At 38.0% G+C, this 25,352-nt stretch overlaps 1 protein-coding gene and 1 long non-coding RNA gene across 8 annotated transcripts in view; one reads left to right on the forward strand and one right to left on the reverse strand.

Annotated features, from left to right (window-relative positions):
- CA10 (carbonic anhydrase 10) overlaps positions 1–25,352 on the forward strand; it is a 206,739-nt gene that overhangs the window by 176,270 nt on the left and 5,117 nt on the right. For all 7 annotated transcript variants that reach the window (XM_054846754.1, XM_054846758.1, XM_054846755.1 and 4 more), the window contains 2 exons: positions 16,806–16,901; positions 18,786–18,858. In XM_054846754.1, the coding sequence (XP_054702729.1) occupies positions 16,806–16,901; positions 18,786–18,858 (169 nt within the window). The remainder of the gene's footprint in view (positions 1–16,805; positions 16,902–18,785; positions 18,859–25,352) is intronic.
- Positions 1–25,352, reverse strand: part of LOC129214698 (uncharacterized) — a 177,843-nt gene that overhangs the window by 68,690 nt on the left and 83,801 nt on the right. The gene's annotated exons all lie outside the window — the stretch shown is intronic.

The following is a 25,352-nucleotide window of genomic DNA, read 5'->3' on the forward strand; positions in this document are numbered from 1 at the left end:
GTATGCATTACTTACACTATTCATCTGTGTGGGAAGTAGAGCCTTACCAGTTTTTACAAAACAAACCGCACTATGGTAACAACAACAAAATGACAATAGGCTGCCCTTGTAATTCTAATTCATATTGGAAATCTAATTTACAGCAGTGGCACTATGTGTAAAAATAAAAACCCACGTATGGCTGTGTGAACTTCTCCAGCTGCAGACAGTAAAACTATTGCCAATAACTTGAGAAAGAACAGTATAGCCTTTGTAATCTGAAGTCTGTGACCTGCTGCAATGCATCAGCTTTCAAGTTTTTGGGCCAACTTTTCTAGAGTGGTAAGCCCAGCGAAAGCTACAAATTTTATATATGTATGTGTGTGTGCATATATATGTATGAGATTAAAACAGCAGCAATTGAATGCTGAGCTGTATTAAATGAATGATCCACTATTAATAGTTGGCTAGGAAACATTAGGAAATAGGAAAATATTTTCCTTTGTTGCTTAAGAAGCTGTCTTTGGCATTTTGATTCATGGAAAATTTTCCTCTTCCTCCTCTTATTCTGAAGCAACACAAGTAGCTCCTGCTTCAGGTAGGTTGTACTGTGGAATTGCTAAAGTCTTTTTTGCTTTTATTGCTGCTAGTAGTTTTACCCTTCTACCTATTTAACAGTGGGGAACCAGAAGGAAACAACTGTCTGAGGAGCTGACAGAACCCCAGCTGCTGGTTGCCCCTGTCTTTGACCTGTTTGGCTCATTGACTGAAGATGAGCTTGTCATGGCAGCAGCATCCTCATTCTTACTTTTGTTTGCTCTGAAGTTTTGTCTGTACTGATATTAGAGCTTGTTTTTGTAATACAGATGGACCTGTATGGTCAAAGGTACTTTGTTGAAACAGAGTTCCTGGAAAATACAAGCAGATAACTGCAGAAGTCATTGGCAATTGAGCAATTCAATATCATCAGTCGGTAACATTGTCTCATCTACTCTGCCACAGTGACCTCTAATTCAGCCTCAGCCAAAGGGACCATAGTGTTTTATCTGGGTCTTTTTAAGTAGTAGGAATTACATTGTCAAAGTAGATCTGTTTTTATCCATGATGAAATTGTTTATTCTCCAGATTTCAGTTGGCTGAGAACAGTGCAAGTATGATGAGTGATTAAAACTGCACAGAGCTGTGAGCAAGCTACTGCTGATCTTCTAGGCCCATGTAATAACTTGGCCCTGTTCCACCCATGAAACTCCCCTTGACATCAGGAGGATTTGTGATGGTTGCCAGATGCCAGGCCCCAACTCCAAGATGTTCCTCTACTACTGGGTATTGAATACTTCACTTGTAAAGTACAGCAGGAGCATAAAAGGCTAAAAAATAACTTCTGTTCTATTGTTCCTTGTTAAAAATTTAGAAGTTCTAGCAAAGATAAGGACATCAAATCATTAATCAGAAGTACAAATATAGTACTTTCACATCACTACTCAGAGTATGAGCAGATTTAGCCTGTGTCTGTTCTTCCAAATATGTTCTATGTTAAAGGCAGTTCTTGTGTCGTCATCTTTAATACAAACAGCATATGCACTTTGTAGTGCTTCAGATAACACAGAATAAACTTTGCTAAAAAATTATGGAATATAAAAGTTTAGTGCTCCAAAGCTGGGAAATGGGAACAGAAAAACTGGTTGTGCATCCATTAGTTTGCTTGCCCATACAGTCTTTTTTTGCCTCCCTCTCCACTTCCTCATCAGATCTGCCACAAAGGGAGATCAAACAAGTCCAAAAAATTCAGAAGGTTGGGGTTTTTTCAGCCACAACATCAATTCTGCTGAATTGCAGCATCACTCTGTACATTTAAATTATACCTTAATGTTGCCCTCCTCGTATGATAAAAAGCTATAGAATAACATTTTTAAAGCAGAATGAAGTTTGGGACATTTGGGATTCTTTGCATTTCAGAAGTTCAGTGATTCTAATTATGCAACATCAAAGCTAAAAAACAGAACGCAAAGACACAGTTCAGCAATACAAAGAAAAGGTGCAATACTGTAACCTGCCAGAGCATCTGAACTTATTTTTCTGTGCTTTCAGAAACACTTGCAAGAGCAACCTGTGACATCCTCAGAATTATGTAGACAGCAGAGGAGCAGTGCTGCCCTTTCCCACTGCGATGGCCCCTTGAAAAAGCAGCAGTCTGGTTTCAGACATATATTCACTAACCTCTGAACACCACTGCGAAAGGCAACTAGGGTATATTTAAGGACCATTTTGCTCCTCTAGGAAATGCACAGTGAGGAGTGGCACAGCTGCATAGCAGTGCTAGCATTAGAAGAATGACAGGTTTTAAGTGACAGGAAGAAACAGGACAGAAAAGGGCAGGGGAGAGGTTTGGCGTTCATAAAAGCAGGGGAATATATGGGTCTGAATATGGGCAAGGAAAACGTCATGGACTGAGGTGGCACAGGCATCATTATAGGACAGTCTGAAAAAGAGCATGGCTCAAAAGGAATCCAGCCCGTGCTGGGCACAGTCATCCACTGGCGTGTTTTTGATTTCATCTTTTCATCTGCTGACAGTAACCAAAGTTGACAGGGGCTATTGGAGCAAAATTTAAGTCCATTAAATGAAGGTGGGCATCCTCAGTTCTGCACAGAAACGTAGACTGACTTGATAAACCAGCTGAGTTTAGTTGAAATTGCAGGGGAAAAAGTAGACAAATAGAAATTTGGACTGGAGCACAAGACCAACAGCAACTTTCTATAAATGTGTTTGAGAGATGTAATGCCCTGAAGTACTAACAAATGCATTTTTACATCTCATCCTGAGAGTCTTACAGATTATTTTTTTTCTGGAAATGTCCTAAAAATCTCAACCTTGATGTTCAAACTCACAATTATTTTGAGCAAACCTATTTCCCTGGTGAGTTGCCCTCTTTTCTTCTGCAGCAAATTTCTTCTACTTGACTCCCAGTTCTGCACAAAGTGATTTATTAGAGAGATTGCATTTTTTTCCCCTTCTGGAAAGTGTCAGTTTCTGAACAAGATCAAATAATCTCCTGCGCGTCAGTATTGACTAATTTTAATTATTAAAACCTTTCTCCCAGGAAAAACTCTTCATGCTGTTTGCTGAGAAACCAGCAATTTTTAATAGAATTCAGGAACTTCTTTTCTTGAGGAGATCAGGGGACACTGGAGACAGAATTCTGACTTTAAACTGGGCTCACAGTTCAATGACATTTTTTTAAAAAGTAGGAAGAACTGGCTTTTTCCTTTCTATTTTTTGTATGTGCCTCCCTTTAAACTTGCAATAATGGGCTTTGCAAAGGCTGGAGTAACAGTAGCATGTAATTTGTTATGCAGTAAAGCTTAATCTCATATATTTAAATGAATTATAAAGCTGAACACATACTTTGTATACATACTACACTTATTACAATCAGAAATCAATCTTTTATTAGATATCATTTTAGTGATATGCAGTCCCCATTGCCGTAATTTTATATGGGATCCTTTCCTCACAACAGCCCAGCAAATTGACATTGTTAAAGTGCCAATGAAAAAAATAATAGCTACATTTGTATTATAATTTCTCAAATTTAAGTTCTCAGGTTTTCGCATCATTGACAAATAATTAGATGTTTTAGCAAGGTAATAGGATAATTGCACTATTGCTTCATAACTCAAAATCTAAAGATGCCACTATTTGCATTTAAAGTATAATGCGACTTTGCCTACAGATACTACAAACCAGCTTCTCTTACCACAACAACAAATTGTTTACCGCAGTATAATGAAGTCAAATACATGCTTAATGATGTAAGCTTGACAAAGTAATACAGTAATTTATAGAGCCAACATTATCTTCAATTAGGTGTCTACTTTGGTTGAAGAGTTCTTAACATTACAGTTCAAAGAGCTGGATTTTTATCTGCTGTAATTTTCAGCTCCATTTCATCTGTGCACTAAAAGAAAGGTTCTCTTTCGCTGTGCAAGAGCCATACCACATGATAATGTACATAACAAAGAAATTAAATAAAGGAAGAGGTGGCAAGCACAACATTAGGACTAACTGAAGAAACCACAGCTGGTCAAATCTGTGACTAGTAATTTCATGGGGAAAAAATAAGACAAAACCCACAGGAGACATTGCTTGTATTAAATGATTATTTTTTTTTTTTGCTCATCTAACAAAGAGCAGTACCATTGCAGTCACTGTGCATGAACGTTCATAAATATTTGCATGATTTTGTGAGATTGGCATGAGTTCAAAGCTAACCACTGTATTTGCCCCAGCCCAGCACTGCAGTCACACTGTGAGCACACAGCTCCCTTACTACATGGGGAAAGCAGGACCCATGCTTCACTCTAAAACCTCCATCCTCCCAAGGGTGCTTTGTCAGGCAGAGGTGGTTGCTCTCGGGGATGGGAGAGGAGCAGGCAGCATCCTCTGCTCACTGCCTCCCATCCTCACGATCAGTAAAGGAAAAGCCACAGAAGGAAATAGTGCTGTGATGAGGCAAGTTGGAAGCCGGGTGTTGCAGAGCTGCAGCTGTACCTTTCACAATCCCTCACTTCATTCAAACGTTAATCCCCCATGGAAGTGCCACTGCAGATCCCCATTCAGTGAGTATTTCAGGGGTCTATAGCTCTTCCAGTGGGAACTGGAAGCAGCAAAAAATAGTGTGTGGTATTTGCATGGCAGTCAGAAACATTCTGAAGGCCAGGCCCTTTGCCAGCGAGAATAAGGAGCTGCTTTCACGGCCTGACTGCCAGCAGGAAATAGTTTACTACATGGACAAAACTAATTTCAAAGTATTTTGATTGGATCATGACCCAAATCACCTTTTCTAATTGCAGAAAGTCCAACAGACTAAAGATTTCTTCAGGAGTTCAGTATTTTGGAGCATGGCATATTCCTTTGTTTTCTTTCATTAAGGGAAAATCTCTGTTTGGCATTTCAGATATTTCCATGCCAGTATTTTCAGCATTTCAGCTACATAAATTAACCTGCAAATGGATAAAAACTGTTTTCTAATTGAGGAAAAAAAAAAAACCAACGTTGACTTCTGTTGCCTGATGTCAAAAACCTGCTGATACAAGTTGCAAGTGTGACTTTACTGCTGCCCCTTTCACCACCATCATGACCAAGAGGCATATTTTGAGTACGAAAGGGGCTCTAGACTCATCTATGTTTAAAGACAGACATGTAAAATACTTGTGTTGCCAATTTGAACCTCTGTTGTTACACTCCCCCCTCTTTCCAGTGAAAAGATGAATTACCAGTTAAAAGATTCCAGATTCATAAAGAGCCAAATTATATAATGAACACTCACACGCAGGATCCCCGAAGCACTCTGTGCTCAGGAGCCTCCATTCTACAAACCTCAAACCCCATTAGGCAGATCCGCTTTTAAGGTTAGAGAATCACCTATAGCACCATGGCTTCCCCCTCTGTTCATTCATCCCTCAGTCTAATTCCTTCCTGAAGCACAAGTCACTTTTTTACAATGAGGCTGTCTGCATAACTGGTTTTCTTCGCCCTTTTGTCCGTTTAGTGTTCGCATCTCGCTGCCCAAAAAGCCCACAAAGACACGTCAGGTACCACGTTTCTGTTGCAGTTGCAACTGATTTTCATTATTTTTCACTGACCTTCACTTATTAACTTCAAAAACTTGTGAATAAGTGTAATTTTGGGGCATATTCCCAAAGGTAACTCTCAGCTTTACTTCCTAATGCTTAGATGGGATTTTCAGATGGTTTCTTATACCTAACATTTGCGTTATAGAGACAAGTCAAGCCATGAAGCAGAGATCATTGGTGTTTAGCTAGTCTGAGCAACAATTGCCAATGAGTTAGGAAAAGGTTGTTACCGTACTGAAATATATAATTAGAAAGTTTCTGAAACAAATGGAAGAGGAGGGGTTCTTTTCTTGTCTATATGAAGCTAAGACATTTATTATTGTGGATGTAGGGAAGCAACTTTGAGGGATGATATAAAACAGGAAATTGCAGAAAATACCTTTAACAAAGAAAACCACTGTTAGATCTTTGAACTTCAACCAACCGCAGTATAATGAAGGCTGCTGGAAAGGCTTCTGTGATCATCTTCCTCTGTTTGTAAATGGCACTAGTCTGCAGTTGTGTGGCTGTACCGAACTGCTCTTACCATGTGGCAATTTTCAGTGCCCTTTACAAGGTACCCAGAAGAACGTGTTCTTACGATAAACAAATGCTGCTGTGTGTAATTTCATGCCCTTTTAATTTATGCTGTACTGCATTTGTTGAGTAGTGTTTGCCAATATCCTACTTCCTTTCACCAAATCTGCAGATAGAGCTAAAAGGCTTGCTTTATAAAAGATAAAGGCTTAGTTATGACTTCTAAGTGTCAGTTATCTTTCCTGCTGAGTATAATGCCACTCAATTCATTTAGAAACAAGATAATTTCATAGTTGTCTGCCTTAAGCTGTACTATCTCATACTCTTAGATATTTCATGTCCTCTTGTTTTGTCTGTGCTCATTATTTCTCAACTTCAAATTTACCTTTTAAACTACAAATGTGAAACTGTCTCTCATGCAATTTACATAAACAACAAAATGCAGTTGTGCTTCCCTTAGCTTTAAAAGAGCCTTCCAGGATATTCTTAAACAAAAACCACCCCTTATTTTCTGCCTGCAGGGTAGATCTGTGCCTTCTTTCCTCTCAATCTCTGGCTCTGCACCTTAAACAGGAAATCCTGGTGTGAATTTTCTTCAAATGATTTCTAAAAATTTGACTCTGTAATATATCATCTCATCTACCACAGCATTAATATCCTAAAGGACCTTCAATAATTCAATAAAACATTAATTCCAGAAATGCTTTTGGCTATTTTGAGTCAAACTGGGCTTCCTCAAACATTTCTGTGTTTGAGCACTAAATTTACATTCAAAGATTTAACTCTACGATCACTAGCAGTTATATTCATTTTAGATTGTTTTCCTCTTTTATCAGGCTTTAAATGTATCCCTGTAATCACTCTTCCATGTGCCAGAAATCCAAGCGTCCCATAGCCTCCTGTCAAAACTATTTATGTTCTGAGCTTCTTTTTGCACCTTTTATGGGTGGCGTGTCACAAATTGTCATGGATCAATAACACAAATTGAACTTCATAACGTGACATTCATATCTAGATGCTTTCCCCAACACTGTTAATGTTACATCTCACAACATTGTTACTGGAGAAGTGCAGCTATTCCCATGTCAGAGATGGCAAGCTGGGCAGAAATGATAGGAAGATTTGCTTAAGGGCAGAAAAGGAGTTGAATGTAATTTTCCTAAGTCTTAGGTGAGCAACCCAATCACTAAAGGGGAAGGAGACTCTTGAGAGAAAAGCATGTGTCAATAAATCATTCAGAAAGATCCCATGAGACCCTGTGTGTGCTTTCTCATTCAACTTTCAATGGATATACTATTAATGCTTTGCAATTCCATTGGCTTAGAACAGGAAGTCTCATCTCACCAAGTGCATATGTCCATCCTTCACGTTTATGCACCGCTTTCCCTTCCCAAAGGGCAAGCAAACCATCTCCCTTTCTTCCTCTCCTCCCCGCAAGAGCAGCCAATTTCCACAGATCCTGTGTCAAGTTCTTCTATCCTACACCTGCCAGCAGGGAGTGGGAAGGAGAGGTCACCCAGCCAGGCGCCGTGGCAGGAGCAGCGATGACAGACTGCATGCCTGTGCTAAGCTGAGATCAGGTCACAGCCGAGAGCGTTTGGGTAGGCAGACAGGAAGGAGCTGCTGCCCAAATGGGCTGCACAAGCACTTCCACGAGCCTCAGATGGTCCACACCAATAGCTTCTTAAAATACCACCTCGACGTTATTCTGTGCTTTCCTCATATACACACCTTATTGTCATTTTTAAATGACATATAATCCCATGCTTCATTTTTGCCACAGAAAAATTACATTATTTAACAGTATACATCTATAGTCAAGAGAGCAAGTAAAACTGATAATTGGCTTATTTCTGCTTCTGGTTTGTAATCCTAACACTAACCTTTTTCTTTGCTTGCTAGTTAGCATCAGGTATATTAAGCTTGACCGTTTTTTTCCTACTAGATTATAAAATGAGGTCAAAAATGATAAGGCCTAGATCAACAACTAGATTTTCACTAGCCCAAATTCTATTAACTTTTGTTGCTCATTCTTTTATTCATCAGTTTGTGATATTTCTCTGTCTGCTTTTGCCCATCCTGCCCACCCTTGGAACTGAAACCTAGCTACAGATGGTACTTTGGCAAGGTAGACTGAGAGCCGTAGTGGCATCACAAGTTGTTAGAGAAGGTTTGAACTGTCAATGCATCTCTGTCACACCGTTCGGTGACCTTGCACGTGTGTCCTTTTGACTCAATGTCTCAGGGTAACGCGGTGAACCACAAAAATAGCATAAATCGCTACTTCACCACTTTTTCGACTTGCTGGAACCATCTTCTGCTGCTTTCTGGACTGATTGCTAAAAAAATACAAGAATTCTCCCAGAAATTCAGAGCACCATTATATAACCGAATCTCCCAAATGGAGCGTTTATAGTGAATTCATCATCATGGTGTCTGAGCATCTGTTGTATTTAAAATGAGAAAACAAATGTAGTGTTTAGTCAGAAAATCCTACACGAATCCAGAAATGATGATAGGCTCATCTAATAGCCTTTTTTCCTACATTACCCCATTCTCTTTTAAGATGTAACTTTTGTAGATGATGGATTGGGTCAGTGCCAAATTACAGCTTGCAATGAAATTTTTGCATCAGCCAAGACATAATCAACATTAAACATTTGAGTCTAAGACTTCATTTTGATCCTCATACAGAGTGAATTGCTGAACAGTGTCATTTATTTATGTTTACCCAGCTCTTACTCATCTGCTAACAATGAATGACAAGAGTGGTTGACGGGCAGGTCAGCCAAAAATACCCCATGTTTAGAGTCATCGGCAGTGGAAGGCTTCAGCAATGACTGCCCTGTCAAAAACTCTCCTGAAGTCACAGAGCAACCAGCATCACAGACACATCTATGTACCTCTGGGGCTCAATTTGGATTTTTCCTTCATTGTGTTTCCTACTATGTGGAAGAGAGTACAAATGATTGTGACACTTGTAACAGTTCCGGCAGTATTTGGATGGCAGGAATCCATCACCTTTCGCATTTATGTCTTTGGCCTATCATTTACTTAATTTTTTGATGTTAGCACAAAGGTGAAAAGTCTGAATAGCAAATTCTGACACATAAACAACCAATCTGACCTCTTCAGCTAGTAATTTGTACTTTTTACTGTAGTCCTATGGACACTGAAAAGAAACATCAAGTTTTAGATATTGGCTAAAATAGCCTTTTTTCTTACTTGCAAATGAATTAAAGAAAAACTTACCAAAAAAAAGAACATATAAAAATATTAAAGAGAAATACTTTAAAATCTTCTATACTTCATTTAGGTCATATTTTTCATACTTTCTAGCTACAATGGTTGCATATAAACAAGCAAAGAGTATGTTTTGCTCTGTTCGTAGCCTCATCAGTGTAAGATAGCAGGTCAGCAGCCAAAATGCTGTCCTGCTTCACAGCTGATTCTCACCAATCTCTTTTCAAAGCACTATTAAACAGCCAGTTAGAGTATCTTAGAACAGATGCCCCAGAAAGCTTAAGACTCTCACTCACCTTTCATTTTTATGTCTGCATCTAGAGATAACTACTTTAAACCTAAAGCAGGCAATGCTACTTTTTTTTTTTTTTTTTTAAGAATCATAGTATATGCTGAAAATAACAGACAGTGTTAACTGCTTACCAGGGAACCCTGATAAAGCTCATTTGTTGAACAGAGGTATTACAAGTTAGTTCTTGTTCCCAGCTGGTCTAATGAAGTGTTAGACACCATTTGCAGTTTAAGTGCTAATTCCTAGTATATCATCATTTCTAGTAAAGTAGATTTTGGAGCCAAGTATAGTTAAGCCTTGACTGCATTTCCACTTTACTGCATGATGCATTATTGCATTTCTTTGGACATGCTTTTATACAGCTGTCTGCTCAGAAGCAGGAGAAAAATAAGTTCCTTCCTTGCATTCTTAGTCTTATTCTTTTAAGTAAAAAAAGAATTATAATCCTTTTTATTTATCTAGGATACAATTGCTGGCATATTGCTATAAATGTGGATGACGAGCTTTTCTGTTAAACCAGTATTTTATAGACATTTCTTTTAAATCATGAAATAACTGTCAAAAGCAGTAAACCCCCCAAAAAAAACAACACAAACTACATTTGTCAGCAACAGCCTAAAGAACCTCATTTTTAATAGAGAGAACATTAAAGAGTCAGAGACATAAAATTATTTAAAACAAATTTTTTTTGCATTTCTCCTTTGTTATATTAAACTAAGTTAATTTTTTTATCTGATTTTAATCTTAAAACCACAATAGTTTCCTAAAATGCTAAGTAAACTGCTGGAAGTATAGGTGGTGATGTAAAATTTATTTTACCAATTTACCAACAACATAAGACTACCTCACTGCTGTAGGCTTATACATAAAAACTAACAGACAGGTAGATCTATGGATTAATTAATAAGTATGTAGGTAATACCACCTTGGCAGACCCTAACATTTCATGGTAGAGTACCCTGCACATGAGAAGAAGATGGTTTTGTTTTTCAAAGATAATTACTGTGAATCATAATTTCTATCTTCTTAAATAGCATTCTTCTGGGCCCACTAACAGCCCAGTCCTCCAGCTTTGTCCTGTTACTTTGACGAGGCTCACTGAAAGCATAAAAGGAACTGAGAACTGGACCAGATAGTTAAAATTCTTACCCCGCTTGAATTGTAATGACTTGTGCCTTGAGCAAGCCAGGAGTATCCATCAAGATGCAATAATTACATAGGTACAGTCTTAGTGCTATGGGTGAGTGTGTGTGGGCAAACAAGGTTCGACCATTATAAGAATTCAGGAAAAGACATCATTAACATCCAGCTCCAAATCCTAAACAATTATGAAAAAACTGCAATTAATTGCTTTTCTTTCTGGAATAGTCCATGTGCTATTTAGGCCTATTATTAAGCAACACACCATAAAAATCCTTCATCGCTTGCCAAAGATAAGAAAATTTCCACTGCATCACTGCCAGGTATTGGTCCAACAAAACAAGACAAATCAGGACCACAGGTTCTGAGGAGCCTGGTGCATGTTCTCACAGATGCTGCTATACCTGCTTTCCATGAAGCAGGAGGTATGTTTAATTTAATTTAAGACAGATCTAAATATATTTTTGTCAGCCACACAACTTACACATCCTAGAAACAGGGGACATTTGAAAAAAACCTCATTTCTTTCACAAAGTGAGGACCTCAGATCTCATACCTGTTCAGATCCACAAAATTAATACCATAAATAAGTCTTAGGTGATATGACATTACTGCTCTTTCCAGGGGGTTTTACAAGACCTGTAAGAGAAACTATATTTTAACACTGGAATATCAACTGTTATTATTAATAGGTTTTAACTCATTAAAATTATTTTCCTCACTGGACACCTGCCATGCAGAAATTACATTTCTTTTACTGTTTTTATTAAGCTTTGGATAAACAAAAATGTATAATTTTTTTCCTTAATGAGATCTTAGCCACTTTTTACAAGGACTCTGAATCAAAACAAACATTTAACTTGTTTTCTTGAGCAGTTTCATTTGCTTTCATTCCCTGCTGTGCTGGAAACATGCTTCATGCTTGCTCTCAATCAGGTCTCCCAACAGTTTATCAGGTAGCGCAGCCTAATACAAATATTATAGTTACAGATTAGCTGTTCCTTGCTGCCATTCACTTTGTGGTTTAAATCCCTTGTCATTTACAAATCAAAATGTTTATGCACTCAATTATAACACTTCCAAGTGCTATACCCAATACCAATAAAGGGTATTCCATTACTCTCAAGACGACTGTAGAAACATTTGTGCGTAAAGTGCTGTGATACTCTAAATTCCCTGTTTCATATTTCTCCCTGTCTCACTGCAGCAGAATGTCTCAGTGTGATCTAACTTTTTTATAAAAGAGTTAGGCATGCACACAAGATCAGAGCTCTGTAACTCACAGAGCGTCTTTGTCCAAGTTAAAAAATTGGTAAAAAGATTGCTGAAAAGAGTCCCGAGAATTTTTGGCACCCACAACCATCAACACAGCAAAGTGCCTCCTTTTGCTTAGCCAAAGAGCCCTGGTCAAATACCACAGAGAAATACCCCACTACTAGCTCTGCCCTGCACATTTCACCTGGGTGAAGAATCAAGAAAAAACAGCAAAACACATTGCAGAGGAAAACCAGTACAAACAATGTGAGTAATAAACCTCAGCCCTGTACTCATAGTAAAGTACAGGCGAAGAACAGGTTATTACCATTATAAACACACATGCACGTGTGTTGGGAAAGAGAATTAGATGTTTTCCCCACAGCGCCCAGAATATGAGCCATAATATCAGCCTATCTATATTATTTTGCCCCAAAGCCACAGCCTGTCAGGCTGAGGAAAGGGTGCTCAGTAGATTACCCCTAACGTACTGTCATCAGCTCTGGCTGACATTCCCACCACCACCAGCCTTGGGTGTCTAAAAAGTGCTGTGTCTGCTCCTGGTCCAGCGCACATTCTTGGGTGATGGAACAAGGGCAGATTCTGGATTTTCATCGGCTAAAAGGGAGTAATTAATCTTAATTCTCGTCTTCTCCCTGAAAAATAGAACTTCTATAGCTCGAGGAAAACAAAGAGCTATCAGTTGTTCTGTGGCAAATTAATCTTAAAAGGGGAATCTTCCAAAGAAAATCAATAGCTTATAACAAGATTCTGTATTGCGTTTGAGCCCTGAAATTCAAACTAGAATCAAAGGGTACTTTCAGCATTGGAAGTTTGCTCTTGTTGTGCTCTGTTTTTAATACAATGTCATAATTTGAAAAAGTGCGATTTTGACATGTGTGTGGCTTCACCGTCATGAAAGGCTCTAGTAATACTTAATCCAGACTGTAAGATTACAGGTATTTCAGGCAACTTTAAATAAATTATTTTCAAAAGAAGAAATTTAATAGGGAATTATATATTTTTTATCCTGCATGTCATATTCAGTATCTAAGACATCCTTATTCATCTGTACCTTTCTAAATTTGTCTGTTCCATGTCAGAAACTTTGAAAATTATGTCTCCTTACATGGTCAATCTTTTTTTTTTTTAAAAAAAGAAAAACCTAATTAATTTAACCATGGTGCCATGGAAACAGCTTTAAAATTAATTTGGGTGCAGGGAGGAAGGATACAACTTTAAGACAGAGAAAATGACAGGTTTCAGAAGGAAAAAAAGTCTGTCTTCATTCAGCACTAGGATCTTTGAGAAACAATAATGCATAGCAAGGCAAGGGGATGTTTTCAAACTATAGCAAAGCAAGATTTCTCAAGCACGCTCTCCAAAATGGTTCATTACCAAACTGAGACGTGATAAGGGGAGGGGAAGTGGGGCAGAGGCATACAAACCTGCAGGAATGGGAAACTTGAAATGAAAACCACTTGAAAGCACTGGTAAAGAACGCCTAAGTTCTCAGACAAGTACTCTTATTGTAAAGACAGTGCAAATCGGGGTTGAGATCATTTATAGATCAGTAAATGAAATAACTATTCTAATTTCTAATCAGTTCAAGTCTGATAACTCATTCCCACAAATACCTATTGCCTGCCTGTGTGAGTTTTGCACAGAGTGAATTGATGTCTGACATTGAGAGAGGTCTCCAGCAAAGCCGGGAGACTATTATGTGCTGATGCCCTGTGGTGGGTTGACCCAGGCTGGATGCCAGGTGCCCACCAAGCTGCTCCATCACTCCACTCCTCGGCAGGACAGGGGAGGAGAAAATAAGATGGAAAAAATCTCATGGGTAAAGATAAAGGCAGCTTAATAAAACAAAAGCAAAGGTCACACGCAGAAGCAAAGGAAAACCAAAAGATTTATTCTCTGCTTCTCATCAGCAGGCCATGTCCAGCCACTTCCCAGGAAGCAGGGCTTCAGTACGTGGGGCGGTTGCTCCGGAAGACAAATGTCATAAAATAACAATTTTCCCCTCTTCCTCCTCCTTTCTCTTAGCTTTTATTGCTGAGCAGATGTCATAAGGTATGGAATATCGCTTTGGTCAGTTTGGGTCAGCTGTCCTGGCTGCGTCCCCTCCCAAGATCTTGCCCACCCCCAGCAGCCTACTGGGGAGGGGAAATTTTGGAGAGAGACCTTGCTGCAACCAATACACAGCGCAGCACTGTGAGGGCTGCTGTGGGGAAAATTAACTCCATCTCAGCCAGACCCAATACAGAACCGTATCTCTCATTGCAATCTAATGTGTTACGCAAGACTAGAACTGCAGTGGACAGTAGGCTCCTTGCACTAAGTCTGGGACAAATATCCTATGTGTGGTCACATATACTTCAGAATCTTTCCTTATTTCCATAAGTCCTATCAGTAAAAACGAGAGTTTGACATTGACTCGGCTTCCAAGGGTGGAAGGAAAATTTGGTCCTTACCCATTCCTGCACTAGACATTTCAGTAGTTGGATAAACTAAGTTAATCTAATTCATTGTTATTCTGGGACTTTGTACAGAAGAAATTCTAGTCTAAAGCAGATTTCATCACTTTTTTCCTTGATAATTCACAAGTTAGTTTGGCTGCCAGAGTAAATAGTTGTACATAAAAAGAAAAATGTGTTACTAAGCCTAAAAATTTCAGTGAGCACACAGTCCCCAGAACCATGATGTTATCAAAGTTCAGTAGTACCACCAAGTGATAACTAATGAGCCTATAACCTCTATGTGCCATAGAGTAAATGCTCTCATTAATTCTTTACAAGACCTTTAGAAAACATACTGCATTCATCCTGCTTCCCAGCTGTCAGAATTTAGTAGATGACTTCATTGGCTACTTTGACATTTTTACTTTTTCGTTCCAGTTTGGTTTGTTTGCTTGCCTTAAAAAAATGCCTACAGTGTGAATTGTAAAAAGGTCAACCAATAGTTCCCAATCCAGACAGGACAAAAGTAACTGAAATTAACACCTTATAGTAGTAATTTTGACCCTTACCTTGTTTTTCTGGTCTGTGAACTGTTAGGTGTAAACAGTAAAGCTATGTGCCAAAGATCTTCTAATCTTGCTAATGCAAACATTCTCTTTCCTTTCAAATTTTCCACTACCCCTTTTTACATCAAATGTCCAAGCACTAAAAGAGCATTGCTAAGGGATTTGGGGGGTGGTGGGAAGACAATGTGCTTGGTGAATTTTTATATTAGGAAAGCTCATAAGATCCGATTCTGAGTAGTTTACTTGTAAGAAGAATACATTTTGCAGTCAGGGCAGAGTATAGAAAATAGAACTGTCTGAACGCTCCCAGAGTCTGGACACATCATTTATTTCTCAACTTATCATAGACTGAGATAATAATGGTGTAGGTTACACAAATTGGGATGCTGTTATAATTCAGATCACTACTAGTACACATGTTGGTGGAAATACATTTGGATGGCAAAGCAAGGCTTTGTCTTTAACTTGATTGCGCATTGCAGATCGTATAGGGATGTCATTCTTGCAGAGAAATCCTTGCAATTGTATTTCACTGCTGAAGCACCAGACATTGCATTCATCCAAAAGAAGAAATCACTGATGAAGGCACTAAACCCCATTTCAGTGGGTTTTTGGGTGAGTTTCTTTTCCTGACTATAAACATGGAAAGCACACTATGATGAAGTTTCTTTACTGACAGTATTAGTCTTTGGCCATTTGCACAGTTAAAAAGACTACCAGACATAGATCAAGTTAATACTCATTCACAGTATGTAAGTCCAGAAATTTCAGTGGACAGCCTTTAGATTTAGACCAGCCTGCAGAAGACAAACCTGATTTTTAAATACAAACATCAGGCTGCTACAATTCTGAAAATGACCTTACTTTTCTAATTGACATCTGAAAACTTAGATAGATATCGTTAGGCTAAATAAAGCTAACTAGCCTTTCAAATCCTTAGAAATACTTAACTACCTCACAAGTTCCTTAAAGTTGTTCATCTTTTTACAAAAAAAAAAAAAAAAGTGAGGCTACAAATTGCAATATAAATGGTAACAGTGTCCAATGATCCCAGACAAATCAAATACCATTGTCCTGGGTAAGATATTTACATATACAGGGAGAGAGATGAACTGTGCCTTCATCATTTAAAAGTTCCAGCAAGTCATAAAACTAGAAAGCAGAAGGAAAGCTGTAGGAGCTAAGGAGAACCTGGTTAAGAACAGCATAGTAAGTGCCTAACTGCAGGAGCTTTTGTAACCGAGTTTGTAAAATTTGGGACCAATGAATATTAGCATTTTGAATTCTGCAAGTGCTGGTTTAAAACCATTCCAAACCCGTATCCCATATGTTTCTTCAAATATTTCAACCCCTGACTCCTCTGTGTTTGGCTTGAGGCTGAAAAGTACAGATTACTTGATGCCCATGGCAAGTGCTGTTGCAACAGGGAAACGCTGTCAACCCCTGCAGTGCAATTCATAACTTGATGTGGGTAAATTCACTTACTGGCAATTTAGAAGAAAACATGCTGGTGCTCTGCCAGTTGGAGCCAGATGGTGACTGAAATTATTAAAGTCATGCATGCTGCAAACCTCTGAAAAATTGCACTGTTACAAAATATCCTAAGCATAGATGGGATCCTAATACAAACCACTTGGTGTATAGAGAGTATTTGCAAACAGCGTATGGTATGACTTGCTACTGTTTAATTGTAATCTTTCCCTTCCCTGTCTTCCAGGTTCAACTAATCCACTATAACCATGAGCTGTACACAAATGTCACAGAAGCTGCAAAGAGTCCTAATGGGTTAGTGGTAGTTTCCATATTTATGAAAGTAAGTATTCTGTATTATCAATACCTGATATATAGACAATGGACTTTTCCCATGAGCTGTAAATCTAGGACTTGGACTCCTCAATATACTATAGCAATGCGTAGAGGCTCTGATCTGGAATCCAGAGACAGCATCGTCCTAGAAACTGAGTACACAATCTCTACTCCAAAGCATTTACAATGTAATGCACAGAAAATGAAAAGAGATGGGGGGGGGAATCCTTATATCATAAACATCACTTATTACACTTTAATGGCTACATTGGAGAAACCTTTCCTCATTTATATCCCCCCCCCCAAAAATATTGTTTGTATTCTGCCATTATGTATCTCTGCTTCATCAGTATAAAAAAGCATTTATTTCTGAATGAGTGCTTCATGCTGAAATAAATAGGTTTCATCATCATCTGATGATGATAGGTATTGGATATCTATTAATTCCGTTTAGTACTAATCCCATTTCATAAGGTAAAATTTCTGACAAAGCATTAACCTTAGAATTAAAATATGCATTTCACAGAGCATGTTGAATAATTAGATATTAAAATTGCCCTTATATACAGGTCTAATATTGAAAATATTTAGGCTAACTTTTTTGATCCAAAATATATTGTATTACAACCCAACGATCTGACTTGAATTTGCGCAAAAGGATAAAATTGAAGCAAGCCTTCAAAATGCCCAGCATGCCAATTTTGTCTAAATAACGCATAATGTTCTTGCCAAGTTGCACACCTTCTGCAATGAGCAACAAAATTTAGTATCTGCCTCAGCATATTCTTCTCTAGGCCTCTCTCACTGGCATGAAAAGATGTATTCTATTTTAAATGTCCAAAGTAGTTACAAGAACTTCTAAATGAAGAAGTAACTATCTTAATTTCTACAATATGGAACCTGAACTGAATTTTCCCGAAGGCTACCTGTCAAATAGAGCTGGATTCCAGTCTTTCCAGTAGCCCATTTATTTTCCTAAATCTTAATTAAGGTTTTTGTGACGTTTTCCATTTTCAATATAAATTTATTTCATTCTGGATAAATGCTAGAGGTATAACAGCAGCATCCAGTGTCTGATAAAAAAGCCACATCAGAATAATTGAAAGACAAGTAGGATATTAGAAGGCTAGCTACAGAGTTACTAAAACATCTCCATAAAAAAATGTGACACTGATTTTCTTGCTAACCAATAATAATTTTGCCATTTGCAGTGCAATAATATCTTTCATTAAATTATTGTTGATAATCAACAATGATATTTTTGATAAAGTACATACACACACACACACCACCCCCCAAAAAAACAAAACCAAAACCCAACACACCGACAATGCCTCTAAGCCCTCTGTCTTTTTTCCTCTAAATCCTCTTCAGGTATGCTTATGTTAACATAGTCTGAACATTTTATGTGTATGCATACATATTTGTGAGTGTGTGTGTGTGAGATATTTAGGCATTTCACACCTCTCCATAAAACAAAGGGAAGACAGATTTTATTTGCAGTCTAAATAGTCTGCTGCAAGGAAAGAATATTTCTCAATAAATAGAAAAATAACAGAATACTATATAAAAATCCTGCGTAATTATATTAACCACCTGCAAATCCCATCATAGATGTTGGGGAAGAAGCATGTACTCACACATGTAATTAATTTCTATTCATCCTGTTCTCCCATCCCTTTTTTTTTGATTTATTTTTAGATACCAACTTTCTAACAAGTTTTGTTAGAAAAATATCTAAGTAATTATTTCTTCTTCCACAACAGTGAAAAAAAGGCAGAAACAGTTTGAAGGAGTGGCAGGAGATCGAGAATGAGTGTGCATGCACACACAGAACAGAGAGGAAATGTTTGTGAGAAGATTCTGACATTGTATATTTTCTCTTCTGTAGGTATCTGAATCATCAAATCCGTTTCTAAATCGTATGCTTAACAGAGACACCATAACAAGAATAACGTATAAAAGTAAGCTTCTTTTAATTTACTATGGTTAACAGCTGTATGCTTTTAGCATCAAATACTGTATTTAGCAATCCACTGAAGTGAGAGGCACTTCATTATGGGCAAAAATTACAAAGTTTGTGATGCCAGCAGCTCTGCACGATAAACTTGAGAACCTGAAAAATCTAGTAAGGTCATCACTTCAAATGAATTTTGAACTTCAAAGTCTATTTTATGTTTGAACAAGCAATAAATGAATGAAATTATACTTAACAAATACATATAACTATTCACACAGAATACTCAGGAGAAACTGCCTACTGTTAGCAATAAATGTAACATGTGGAGCAGCCTGGATTATATCAAATCAAGTTACGTCAAGATGCTGCATCATTAACTGTGGATTTAGTATTCATTAATGCTTTCTTTTTGTACGGAAAAGTTATGACATTTCTATTGAACTATTGCTGCATTTAATGGAAATATAAAGAAGTCATTAACATAGCATGTATATTTGTTGAATTCACATTTAGAAAGCCTTTAACTGATAATGCTCAATAATACTATGTTAGTATATTGAACTTGTGGAAAACTGGAGCTTAAATATCAGTGAAAGTTAGGCTCATTTAGAGAAAGTAATGAAAAATACATACATCTCAATGGAACAAGTTGAACCTCTTCTCCTGAAAAACCTTACTGCCTTTGTCAAATATTCACTTGAATTCCAAGCAGCCATTAAGTTACTAAAGTTAAATGATGCCAGAATTTAACTTTCAGAAAGCACACAGCAAACTGAAAAAATAAGGAAAGTATTGTAAAACTCAGCCTTCATTTATTATTCTGTTAACAATGACCTATCATTTTTCATAAATTTCATTAGTTTTGCTTTTGTTTATGAAAGCTGGGAGACAGTTGTTCATGGTAACTGGAATGAGACTGGTTGTCAGGACTCCAGGATTTGGTTCACCATTCTACTAGGGTTCGCCTCAGTTTACCTCTCTGTAAATTAAATATATTGCACTATATACTCTGCAGCAACAGTGTTACTTGGAAACTTTTGCATCTGAACCTCCAGAGAGCTCAAATATCCATGTAACTTCAACAAAAGTCACTGAACTTCAGGTTTATGATGGAAAGGTTTAGAGAGATTTCTACAGACATCCTAAAGTAGACAGTCTGATTTCTCTCCAGGGACTCCATCTTTTCCCCCTCCCTGCAAAGCCAGCATTGTAAAAAGAAAAAGTGTAGATTTGACACCAATGTAAAGCGAAAGCACAGAATTTTACTTACTAAATCCTGAACAAGAGAGTACTAGAAAGATTTCAAGTCTTCCTGTACAATACAGAATTTGAACCAAAGAGCCAATCCAACCCCATCCTAAAGTAGATAGTTCCTTGTCCTCTCCTATAACACACACCTTTCTTCCCACTGATGATTCTCTAATTTTACCTTACAGTTCACAAATCTTGTTACATCTTTGGTCCAAATAAGAGGCCTCTTATAAAACTATATTCTCCATGACACCTAGAGAAAGGAAGGCAACAGTTCCCCTCAGAACACTTTTTCCAGATTGTTCTATCCGTATGAAATGTCGTCTTCTCTGCATGGAAGCAGCAGGAGATTAGCCCAGTTTTTAAACTGCCTGTCTTGATTCCTTGCAAAAACACAGCAATACTGTTCTGTAAGAGCTGCCTGCCTAAGTGCTGCTGCAGCATCCTGGAGATAGGAACTTATCATTAAGGCTGTATGTGCTTTTTCAGGCTACTTCACTCCCTAATTGCATATTCCTGGCTTCTATCTGGGGACCAGCCAGAAGATCTCTGACTATACCACTGAGGAAGCTGCTTTTCCCCATGTACACACAGAGACCTGCCAGGTCTCACACACTGCATAAGAGAAGACTCCTGCCTCATTTTTCCCATCACAGCAGCTGTATCTCATGCATTTACATGAGTGTCACAGCCTTTCTTGTACTCCCTGGCCCCACATGCTACAATGGCTGGCCAGCAGAGCAAAGATTAGACAACTTGTGGTGACTCAGAGCAGAGGAGAGGCCACGATTAGGGATACACAGCTCCACAGGGCGGGAAGGCACCAGCAGCATCTTTCCCTTGCTGCATGAGCAAGCATGAAACCATCACCCACACTGGCAGGCAAACACACCTTCCCAATTCAAAATATTTTCTTTGTACGCTGGACTTGTCAGTAGGCACTCCTCTTCTCTGGAGTTGACAGCATTCTACCACCCTTCACTGGCTGTTTTGCCCCTTTAGAAGGAAAATGCAATTCCAATCACATCTAATTTGGGTTTACTAAATGACAGTTTGCATGAAGGTGAACACATAACATAGGCTGCAAAATCAATGATTAACGGAACTGTTTTAATTTTTAACCACTGATATCACTAACAAGTTTATCTGTTAAAATGAAATCCTTGGTAGATACAATGCACGTAATATTCTGCAGGGCACTGGGTTACTTACTGTAGTAACAAGTATTGACTGGGAATTTTTTTGTGTAAATTGGGAATGTGACAGTGTTATTGAAAGTAATTTTGCAGTTGTCTTGCATGATGGATTATAGCATCATTGCTGAAAACTAATTTTACCTCTTACATTGCAAGGATTTCTATTCTGCCTTCAGCAGCTGGAGTTTTTTAGCTTGTGCTTTAGGGGTCCACTCCTGAAGTCAATACTCAGCAGGCTGCTGACAAAATGGCCAGTCCCAGTGTGCTCAGTAGGAGCGTGGAGTGAATGATAAGTGGAGCGTAGGTTCAGAGTCAGGACAGTTAGTAACATAACTGAAGTACCTTTTTTTTTTTTTTTAAACAGCAACAAAATTAAGAGCTATCTTTGCTGCTGCATGAAATTTCCATGGGCAAAATGCATTAAAAGGGGAATTTCTACTCTTAGATATTAATGGCTACAGTGAAGTAAAGTGGACCCCAAGGAATTTTTAAGCAGATTTTAAATGCTTATTTTATTCTGTTATCACAGCCTAAAGAATCTACTGTGAACTAGTTGAAACAAGTGTTCTTTCAAACAGGCTTTAGTCAAAAGCTATGTGAATATCTCTAAAGAAAAACTGCTTTAATATTCCTCTTTAAGTATGACATTTGAGGGGATAAGTTAGCTTTCTTTCAGAACAGTTATGCTACATTGCTTTCACCCAGTGTTTGCTTAACATTGGAAAGAAGTATCATTTTAGATTCCCAAAATTCCATGTGAAAATTTGGGCTTGTCATTCTACACCAAAATACTGCCATACATTCAGCTAGGCAGAACAGCTGTAAAACTTTGAATTTCCTCAAATTAATCTTTAGCTATTTTATAGATAATATACAAGTGAATAAAGTATTCTGAATTTAAGAGATTATCCTGAAAAAGCTTAAGATTCAGATTTCTGGAAGTAAGAGACTTAATTTCTCAAGGTTCATGTTTCAATGCATTCTCTGAAGGACTGAGCTCTTGCAGCTCCTGTCACAAGCAGTAAAAGCTCAGCGGTCTCAAACCAGGCCCATGGGACTAACCTCAGGTATTCAAAATGAGTCTCTGTCAGCCTGAGTCTAAGTGACTTGTGAAGGCTGGTAAATGGAAAAACTGTTTCAGGATTAAAAAGCTGTTGATCTCTACATTCCTTACCCTGTAAATCTAATCTAGTTAGAGCTGTACTTTCCCTTTTTGGATTATCATGATATGAACTTCAAAATCAAATGGACCTTCCTTCATTCAGCAAATAATATATTCGCTATAAATGTTATTGTTTTAAAGAGAACACACGTAGAATTTGCTGTGAAAGCAGACCCCACACATCTAGTACAAATCTAGGGATAAAAGAGGATTTCCATCATTTGGTAAGAAAATTGTCAGAGTCAAGGCCTTTATGTAAATGAATATGAAATCTAATTTGTATAGAGAAGAGTTCATGAGTTCAAAAATCACCCTAAGGCACAAGCAGACCAAGATAGAATGCGGGCTGTAGATAGGAAAGATGCTGAGAATCTAGTAAAAGCTGAATGGGTTTATTAAAGGAAGTTTATTACTAACAAGAGATCACACATGGTGATTTTTGACATTTTGAACTACATACATGCAATAAATATAAGACATTAAAGTGCTGCAGTCTAGTATTAGTTAGTGCAAACCCACCAGTTCTGTTCCAGTTCCAGAATGGGAAATCTTTATCAAGATGTGGGGAAAAGGAAACAGCAGAGCTGTTCACAGGAAAAATGTTGGTAACTACATGCTTATTGTGTAGTCTTAGGCCATTCCCATGGAGTCATCTGACTTCCCATGGGAACATAACCCATATACAGGCATGAATAAATACTGCTTTTACTTGGCCGAACTCTTTTATTTCATTATTTCATTCACTCCTATCTTCCCCTTTTCCCAAAGGGATATTTTCCTCCAGTTTCCCATTAATCACAACTGATGGATTTTGACACTTAGCATAATTTGCTGTGTCTCCTTAAACATATTCCAAGTGAAGACAGAGGCAATGAACCAGGTTTGGAGCCACTCTGCTGCTGGGTACTGGTGGGGAAGATGGCCACACATTTTGGGGGTCCTCAGCATGCAAAGTAACCTAAGCAGTTGATCTGAAGCTCAGTAAGGCTAAGGAGAGCATCTCTCCTGATCTTGAGAGCATTGGCACACATTGGGCTTGCCTGAATGAGTAGGAGGACCATGCCCCCCACTGTTACATACTGTATTCCACCCCCAGAGCGTTACTGTATTCTGAGAATGACTAAACACTGTAAATCCACACACACAAGTTAGAAGCCCATATCAAAATAATTAATTACATTCTCTATTAAAGCAATCTGAGGCAACTCTAAAACCCCCATGATTACCTGCACTAATGCCAGCAGTAAATCTATTTCTGTATCTTCCATTTGATAAGTAGTCCTATTGTTAATAATCTGTGCACTGTTCTGCATACAAATTAGTCAACTAGAATGTGGCACACACAAAATATATATATAATATATATATCATCAATATCCCTCACCTGTATTAATCTTCAGTTAGCTTTCCATCTCCTAGTAAACATTTCAGGGCAAATTCTGCCTTGTTTAAATCATTTTAGCCCAACTGAAGTCAATATGGATGTGACCAAGCAGATTTGGTCCTTAGAGTTTGAAACTATCTATTCTGACTGACTCAGTGCCATTTGGAGCTAACACACCACTCTCCATGGTTCATAAATAATGAACAGGATGTTCATGTGGGAAAGGGAAAAATGTGTGATGACTCATTGAAAACAGGCACTGGCTTGAAAAAAATGCATTCATTCTCTTCTCATAATTCTAGCAAAATTACTCCTGCACTGCAAATAATGTTTTTAATGAATAGGACACAGGTGTTTTCAGTCATCTCTAGCTGTTAAAATTCAACAGCATTTTGACTCTAATACTATAGCAATGGTTTCATACTTTAGTCTGGAAAATCTGGGGTTTAGAAAGACTCTGTATCCAAGGCCACAGGCCAGTGAAGGCTGAGCACGTTAAAAAAGGTGACAGTCAGCCACCTACAAGACGCTAATAGTACTTTCCCCTCTACTTGAGGCTCCAGCTGTATGGCATGGCAATTACCCCAGCTCCAAGTGCAAGAACATGGCAGAAGGCTGTATTTCCGACAAACTTGAAAGGACATGCCAAGATTATATTTCATGAAATAACACACACATTTAAAATATGAAATACCTGTAAGACACTGGTCAACGTGGTATAAATGTTACACTCTCACCTTGACACTTTGATGCTGTAGCCACTAAAATTGCTACCCTGGAAGCCTGTAGCATGTTGACTGCACTATGTCAAAACAAACAAAAAAAAGTCACATTTGCTTTGCCTGTGTTCTTTGATTTTCTGTTGCCCAAGACCATAGGTCTTCAGTCTTTTTTTTTTTTTTTTTTTTTTTTACATTAGATACTGAGACAAGTATTTTGCTCATCTTAAGTTTTGTTCTTCAGCTATAATATGTTAAATTCAAGTTAAATTACTCGTTTCCTTTTTAGTTCTTATACGCTTCCTTGATCATTCATATTTCTTTCCTTGGTTCCATTTACAGTCTTTTCCCGATGGCCAAGGAACTGTTTATCAGCTTTAAAACACAAACAAAAAACCCCCACACACAAACAACACAAAACTGTTTAAAGTTACAGTGAATGGTACATGAAACACATCAGAGAATGCAACAGAAATGTCCAAATTATTGACACTGAATTAAAAGATGCACTTTCAACATTCTTCTTCAGTGTGAGCAGTATCTTGTTTTATTTGTACTATCTTCCTTGCCTACCATTAAAATCAATGCCAGTTCATCTTGTGTATAGAAAGGGGAAACATGCCTAACTACGCAGCTTTCCTTGCCCACATTTTAGCACTCACTCCGCAAATGAACCATATTGAACACACTACATGCAAGTGAAAGCACGCAAAGAGATTTCACAACATTACAGCTCATAACCAGCCCAGCTTTCTCTAAGATACACGACAGCAGTAGCATGCAAGT

Source organism: Grus americana, chromosome 18 (genome assembly GCF_028858705.1).
Source record: "Grus americana isolate bGruAme1 chromosome 18, bGruAme1.mat, whole genome shotgun sequence".
Lineage (NCBI taxonomy): Eukaryota > Metazoa > Chordata > Aves > Gruiformes > Gruidae > Grus > Grus americana.